The sequence below is a fragment of the Pinus tabuliformis genome, chromosome 8 (genome assembly GCF_031772625.1).
Source record: "Pinus tabuliformis cultivar Carrire ecotype Pingquan chromosome 8, CPIR1, whole genome shotgun sequence".
NCBI classification, from domain to species: domain Eukaryota; kingdom Viridiplantae; phylum Streptophyta; class Pinopsida; order Pinales; family Pinaceae; genus Pinus; species Pinus tabuliformis.
Window position 1 is genome coordinate 1608637903 of NC_142294.1, and position 8271 is coordinate 1608646173.

At 37.3% G+C, this 8271-nt stretch overlaps 1 protein-coding gene across 1 annotated transcript; it reads left to right on the top strand.

Annotated features, from left to right (window-relative positions):
* Nucleotides 1-3586: 3586 nt before the first annotated feature.
* On the top strand, nucleotides 3587-4057 carry LOC149242191 (uncharacterized). The gene has a single exon (XM_089370787.1). It carries the CDS (start codon nucleotides 3587-3589, stop codon nucleotides 4055-4057), a length of 471 nt encoding a protein of 156 aa, XP_089226913.1.
* The last annotated feature ends 4214 nt before the right edge of the window (nucleotides 4058-8271 follow it).

Sequence of the window (8271 nt, forward strand, 5' to 3'; positions counted from 1 at the left end):
ACCTAATACCAATTTATTGGTATGAAAACTTTTAAACCTCAAGTTAATATTGTAGAAACCATAAAATTTTAGCCAGAATTTTTGTACAGTGGAATCTGAAGTAAGGATTATTAAATAAAAATCTCTTTTTTACACTAACCATAAATTAAATAAATTTAAGTTCATAATTGTAAACCATAAATTATTTATAATTTTTAAAATAAATTTAAATTCATAATTATAAACAATAAATTATTTATAATTTTTAATGTCCACTTTATATGTTGTTCACAAATTTCTTGTCAACACGAATTTAATTGAAGTGTCAACGTATTTCTGAATGCATTATACTTGCAGCATGGATAATAAAGAGACCTGGAAGTTAACATCGTGTAAGTGGTTTTTGTGTCCCAAAACATATTTGTGAGGGAATAAAAAAATTACAAGTTAAATATTTACCGGCATTAAAAACCTGAAGCCTTCAAATCTACGTTCCTCTAATTAGGGTGCCCATCATAACGGCAGCACGCGCGTTCAGAACATCAAATGTGAAAAATTAGTAATGAAGATTTGTAACTGGTTATATTTATTATTCATTTAAGCTTATGTTTTTGGTAAAAATCAAATTATTATTTATATATATATATATAACACTTATTAATACATTGATCATTGTTGTTATCAAGTTTTATTTACTATGATTAATGGAACTAGAAAATTAGTTTTAGGAACTGGAGAAAAACAGTTATAGATCTTTTTTTCCTTGAAAAGGGAAAAAGAGAGTAACCAGTGGTGGTTGGAAAGAGGGAGGAAAATTTTATTCTTAGAGCTGAGCAAGTTTGTTGGTGGGAAGGAATTGAGGTACGCGATTTGAGGTTGCATTAGTTTCCTGATGCCTAAAGTACTAACACTGTCTCTCCTTGACCTTCTAAATCAAAGGAATGTAAGCTTGAATCATATTCATTCAGATAGCCAGATAAGTACTTATCATTGTGTTAACAACTATTTATTACTTTAGGGAAGTAATTAATGTTTACTGTCATGAAAGAAATTTAGATTAGTAACTTAGAATGTTGTTGTAGTATTGCTCTATTATAGAAATAAATAGAAATGAAATCTTTAATAAGTTCTATGCAAAAAGGAAACACACAGTTGCCAGAACATATAGGAGAAAACAAATATTGTTGCTTTTATGATGATATTGTTTATGGAAAGAATTCTAATTTACTCCCAGAGGAATCATGAATCTAACAGTCAAGTATTGATACAGAGAGCTATCACTCAAGTCTAGAATTCTCATACTTAATAGACCTCTAACTCAACCGTAAACAATTATGTTGCATATTAAAATTATGTAGCCACATATACTAATAGACTTCCAGAAATCACAATAGCAATCATTGTACATTTATAACAAGAAAATCATGTATATAATGACCCAAATCATATTCGGTGTGAAGATATGTATATTGCTGAAGGGTTAGGGTTATCGGCCTCGGTCGAGTTTTGCAAGAACCCTCCAAGAGCCGAATACCTAGGCTCGTAAAATCTTTGAACCCTTAAATCATAGAACAAAGACAATAGTGTGTCAAGTCTAGCACATTTAGAATCATATACGGAAAATAAAAACAACGGCTCCTTTCATGTAAACCTTAAAATATTCTCAGTTTTTAAAACAAACTTAATCAATATGTGTATACAATAATGATTCGTAATAGATTGGGTCATAACATCCAATAAATTATAGTATATATATAAATAACAAATCACCATCCGGTGTCCATCGAATAACAGAGTCAAACCAAAATACAAGTCTAAACATCAGTCATGCCGACCCTATCTTTAACTAAAATAGATAACTAAAACCCTCGAGTAGAGGTATTTTGGCTGCAAGTCCCAACTCCAGCTTAATACAATTTCAAGGTCTCTGATCATAGGATGAAGCTTAAAAACTTGAAGAAAAAGGAGTTCTTGGCCCAACCCACCTGGAAAAAAGACGACACAACAATACTTAGAACGTCGAAGCCCCAAAAGGTCGCGTCGAAAGGTCGAAATGAAACCATTGAAAAATTCCCTGTTCAAAAGAGTAACTAAAAGAGAACCAGTTCAAGTTTAAGGAATCCATAATTAAAACAAATGACAAAAAGAGACCTTACTTGAGTGGAGACCTACACTCCCTGGGGCTGCGACCAAATCTTGTAGAATAGCTTAAAACCATTTAACAAATATTCAAGAGAAGGAAATCAACCTAACCATAAATGGATGAGATTGCTACCTTCAACCAACAGGCAAAGCCATATTGTTCCATCTAGAGGTCGCACATATTTGACAAGAAAACCTATTTGGTATCAGTAACCCCTGCACAAGAGAGACAGTGAGGAAACCCCATCTCATCCGCTAAAATAGTAAGGAAAGGACGATCAACAGAATGCTCAAACATCAGTAACGACTTGCCCTTACCTAGTGGAGAAGCATGCAGCCATGGTAGGATAGGAACGACGAACCCCAAACCAAAACTAACAGTCTACCATCAGGCTCACAGAGCAGAAGCACCAATAGATAGAAGTAGGAACAAATGAATGTTCCCTCGCAGCTAGAGGATCTTAACCCTATCCGTCAACCTCAAGCAACCAAGATCGTGGATCATCCGGGATCCAACGACGAAGATCGCACCAGATGCATAGTCTCTAGACTCCTCTGAGTGGCCAAGTTAATGCAGAGTTATGAAGCCAGCTATGGAAGGGATGATGAGGACAGCGGAGGACCTCGGGGTTCTCCCGCCTTAATGAGGTGGATTTCCTCGAGGCAAGGACCAGGCAGGAAAATTAATTTCCATTCTTTATCAGAGTTACATGGAGTCCAATAGGGATTGGGTGCCACGTTATCCACATGAAATAGCCCTGTAATTTGTGAAGGTTATGGGTAGTGTAAACGCCCATTGGCAATAGTCAATTAATTTCTATAGCCCAACTCTTTTATTTACGTAATGGTTAATTTTATATATATATGGATGTTACAAATGGTATCAGAGCCTAGGCTCATAAACTGAGACTTCTGGGTTATTTTAGTACAATTCATTAAGTCTTTTATCTATGTGTAATCATGCAATAAAAAAATTACATAAACTGAGTTTGGATGTATATGAACAGAGAGAGAGAGAAGAAAGAATAGAAGTCAGCACCAAGAAAAATAAATGCAGAGAAGCCCCAGACCAGCAAGCCAACCAGAAACACCTTATGTGGAGACAAACCCAGAACTATGGGTACAATTGGGAGAGGAATTGCGACAAGCCAACACTACTATGCTAGAAACCGTGCAACAACTACGAGCAGAAACGATGAACTTGAGGATGGACAACGAGCGACTAAGGAAAGAACAAGAGAAGATCCTTAAAAGTCTATCTGATTGACAAAATCAATGTGGTCCCAACCCCAGTACAGAAAAAGGAGAGAAGACCCCAACTGCCAACAATGGGGAGGATAATGCAGAATCAGTAGAAGGCCATAAGAAGGAAGAAGAAGTGCATTCAGATAATGTGTTCGTTCAAAAGAGGACAAAAAGGTAGAAGATGGAATTACAAGGTGTGTTCAAAAAAACCAAACCATCGATGTTTGAAGGGGAATCCGAAGAAGCAGCGGAAGCCTGGCTGATCGACATGGGTAAATATTTTCAGATTTATGAGTATACTGAAAAACTTAAAGCTCGACTAGCAGTTTACCAATTACAGGGGAAGGCCACCCTTTGGTGGGAAGAAATTAAAACCGTGAGGAAGATAGATGAGGAGCAAGTAACATGGCAGGAATTTCAGAAACATTTTAAAGATAAATACCTAACTAAACGTTACTACGACGAAAAAGAAAAGGAGTTCCATGAGTTAAGATTGGGAGCCTTAACCATGGACGAGTATGTGAAGCGGTTTACTTCCTTGTTACGGTACATTCCATATATGCAAGAAGAAAAAGCTAAAATTCAGTGGTTCATTAGCAGCTTGCCAAATTTCATGAAGGAAAAATTAGAATTCGATTATCCTAAAACAATGGATGATGTAGTACATAAAGCTCACATCTGTTATCAATAGATGAGGCAGAAAAATGAAGGACCTAAGGGAGCCATTGGCAAGAAAATGAGGAACGTACCACCAAACAGACAACCAAAAGTCATAAATGGCAGAAATAATCAACAAAGGACTTTTGGAAAATTTGCAAGAAATATGCCCAGAACTCAGACTTATACTGAGAATAGACAGTCGAAAGGAGTTAGAAAAACTATTATAGACCAGCCACCAAATCCGCCACTACAATGTTGGGGATGTGGGGAAGCACATTATTACAAGAATTGCCCACACAAGGCTCGAACTAAACAACTGTCAAACATGCAAGAAGCATCTACAGTGGGAGATATTGCAAGAAGCATGCCAAAAATCAATGCTTCCTTGGATGATCATCAAGCGGCTATCAACCCACTATGATCGAATGTGAAGGTATGATTTCTTATCAGCATGTTTTTGTTTTATTTGATCTAGGAGCTAGCTTAAGATACATTATTCCTAATGTGGAAGAAAAATGTAAACTGCAAAGAAGCAAATTTAAGAAACCTTGGCTAGTTCAACTAACCACTGGGACAAAATGAAAGGTGTCTGCAAAAACATAAAACTGCCCTATAACTGTTTCAGGACAACTGATTCATGTTGACTTGAACATCCTTCCCTTAGGTTTCTATGATGTATTGATAGGAATGGACTGGTTGGAGGGTCACTGGTCTCTAGTGGATTGCAAAGAAAAATCAGTTAGTTATCTTACCGAGTCAGGGCAATGAAAAGAAATTCAAGGAATCAAGAAGAATGTTAAATTATGCTCTATTACAGCCAACCAGCTTGGAAGATGCATAAGGAAGGGCTGCCAGATTTATGTTGTCCAAGTAGGGTACAACAATGATAGGAATAAGATGACCTCCTTAGAGAGAATTCCTCTAATTCAAGAATTTGTGGATGTATTCCCTGAATCCATTCTTGGGTTGCCACCAAAGACCAACATCGATTTTACCATTGAGTTAGTGCATGGGGCAGCTCCTGTCTCTAAGGCGCCTTACCACAAGAGCATTCCTGGATTAACAGAATTGAAAATCCAACTTCAAGAACTATTAGATAAAGGTTATATTAGCCCTAGTGTGTCCCCTTGGGGAGCCCCTGTACTATTCGTACGGAGAAATGATGGGACATTAAGATTAAGCATCGATTACCGTCAAATAAACAAGATGACCATCAAAAGCAAGTATCCTTTACCTCGTGTAGACAATCTATTCTATCAAGTACAGGGAGTTAGCGTATTCTCCATAATCGACTTGAGGTCTGGCTACCATCAAATTAGAATAAAGGACGAAGACATCTGCAAAACCACATTTCGAACTTGTTATGGATACTACAAGTCTGTGGTACTGCCTTTTGGCCTTACCGACGCTCTGGCCACTTTCATGAGCCTGATGCATGGCATTTTCCATCTATTTCTGGATAAATTTGTACTAATGTTTATTGATGATATCCCGATCTATTCAAAAAGTCAAGAGGAACATGAGCAATATTTGAGAATAGTATTGCAGATTTTGTGAGATAACCAGTTGCACGTAAAATCTAGTAAGTGCAATTTCGACAAGGATCAAATCCAATACTTAGGCCATGTAATATCGGCAAAAGGTATAGCAATGGATCTAGAAAAGCTCATAACTATCATGGAATGGACCACACCAAAAAACGTTGCTAACATAAGATCCTTTTTGGGCCTTCTAGGGTATTATTGTCGGTTTATCAAAGGCTTCTAAAAAATAGCTTTTTCGATGACTTCACTGTACAAAAAGGGGCGTACTTTCCACTGGAAAGCAAAATGCCAACAAAGTTTTGAACAACTAAAGAAACTTCTCATGACCGCCCCGGTGCTAAAAGTAGCAGATCCGGAAAAGTATTTTGTAATATGTACAGATGCGAGTAAGGAGGGTGTCGGTGGAGTATTAAATTAGGAAGGAAAAGTCATAGCCTATGAATCACACAAACTAAAGGAGTATGAACAACATTACTTTGCTTATGATATGGAGTTGACCACAGTAGTGCATGCATTAAAAGTGTGGTGACACTACCTTCTAGGAAAGAAATTTCTGTTATTAACTGACCACAGTAGTCTTACAAATTTCTTTAACCAATCTAGTTTAAATGCTCGGCAGGCCAAATGGACCGCATTCTTGAGCAAGTTTGACTTTGACATGAAACACCTCAAAGGAAAAGAAAACCATGTATCAGACACTTTAAACCGAAAAGTACATTTCACTTATGAAGTAAAATTCAACCAAGAACAATCTAACATGCTAGAGGTTATCTAAGAGGCCTCCCTCCGAGACCTGGAATACACATTCTTATGGCAACAAGCTTCGGAAGCTCAGGAAAAAGAGAGGTAGTCGGAGTATGGAATTAGCCCCGATAAAATGTTAACATTCAAAAATAGGATTTATATTCCCAACCAAAAGTTTGTCAAGTAATTGTTATTAGATGAGTTTCATAGAAAACCTTACACAACTCATCTAGGATACCAGAAATTATTTTCTGCTATCAAGAAAAGTTATTTCTAGCCTAGTCTATGAAGATATGTGGCATAATACTTATCCAAATGTTTAGAGTGTCGATTGGTAATGGCAGAACACCAACATCCTATTGGTTTGTTACAACCCTTGCCCATTCCTGAATGGAAATGGGAGACAATCACTTTGGAATTCATTACTGGATTACCTTGTACAAAAAAACAACATGACTTAATCATGGTTGTGGTGGACAAGTTGAGAAAAACAGCTCATTTCATTCTCGTGAAATCCACTTATAAAACAGTGGAGATTGCATACATATTTATGAGGGAATTATTCCAACTACATGAGATACCCCAAGTAGTGATTTCCGACAGAGATGTAAAATTTACATCTGCATTTTGGAAAACCCTCTTCGCAGGATTAGGCACTCAAATTCAATTCAACACTGCCTACCATCCACAAACAGATGACCAGACAAAACGAGTGAACCATGTCTTGGAAGACATGCTGAGAATGTTTGTAATGCAACAACCCCAGAAATGGGAGGATTACCTCCACTTGGTGGAGTTTTCCTACAATAATGGACATCATGAATCATTAGGTATGAGCCCTTTTGAAGTGCTATATGGACGAAAGTGTCGGGTACCCATGGACTGGAATAGTCCAGATAACAAATTAGCATTGGGTCCTAATATGTTAGCGGAAATGGAGGCCACCGTCAAGAAGGTTTGCCAAAATTTGAAGGTTACTCAAGATAGGAAGAAGGTGTATGCAGATAAGAAAAGAACCCATAAATAATTCCAGTTGGGATATCACGTATATTTGAGGGTTAAGCCCCAGAAAATCACATTGCAACGGAAGGGTTGTGTAAAATTGGCACCACGGTACTGTAGGCCTTTTCAGATTCTAGAACGAATCGAACCCATGATGTACAAGCTAGCACTCCTGGGCCACATCCGACTCCACAATGTCTTCCATGTATCCTTCTCAAAAAAATATGTATACGACCGTCAACATATTATTAATTAGGAAATAATTCAGGTAATGATAGAATAAAATATAACTATAAGTATGGTTTATAAAAAAAGTTCTAACAGAAGGTTATGAATGTGCAGGTAGAACCCGAGGGAGAATTTCTGGCAGAGCCTCTTCGTATCCTAGATCAGAGAGAAGCCACCCTGCGGAGGTGAGCCATCACCCAAGTCAATGTGCAGTGGAAGCACTTTGGCCCAGATGAGGCGACTTGGGAAGAAGAGGAAGCCATGCAAAAATTCTATCCTACACTGTTTACTTAAAGAAAGAACACTAGGGATGACATTCCTCAAGGGGAGGGAGCTGTAACACCCAGTGACACACCAACAACTGTTGTTATCAAGTTTTATTTACCATTGTTATTTTATTTTAGTTTATTCTGAATTGTTAAAAACATTTAGGCTAAAAAGCTAGAAGAAAAGTTGTTAAACATTAATTAAAAGATTATGATTTAGTTGAGAATGGAACTAGAAAATCAGTTTTATGAACTGCTAAAAAACAGTTACAGACAGTTCTCTCACTCTCTCCCTTGAAAAGGGAAAAAGAGAGTAACCAGTGGGGGTTGGAAAGAGGGAGGAAAAACTGTACTATGAGAAATTTTATTCCCAGAGCTGAGCAAGTTAGCCAGTGGGAAGGAATTGAGGTATGCGACTTGAGGCTGGATTAGTTTCCTGATGCCCAAGGTACCAAAACTAT

Coding starts and splice junctions, on each gene's coding strand:
- LOC149242191 (XM_089370787.1), top strand. CDS start 3,587: ATGTTTGAAGGGGAATCCGAAGAAGCAGCGGAAGCCTGGCTGATCGAC.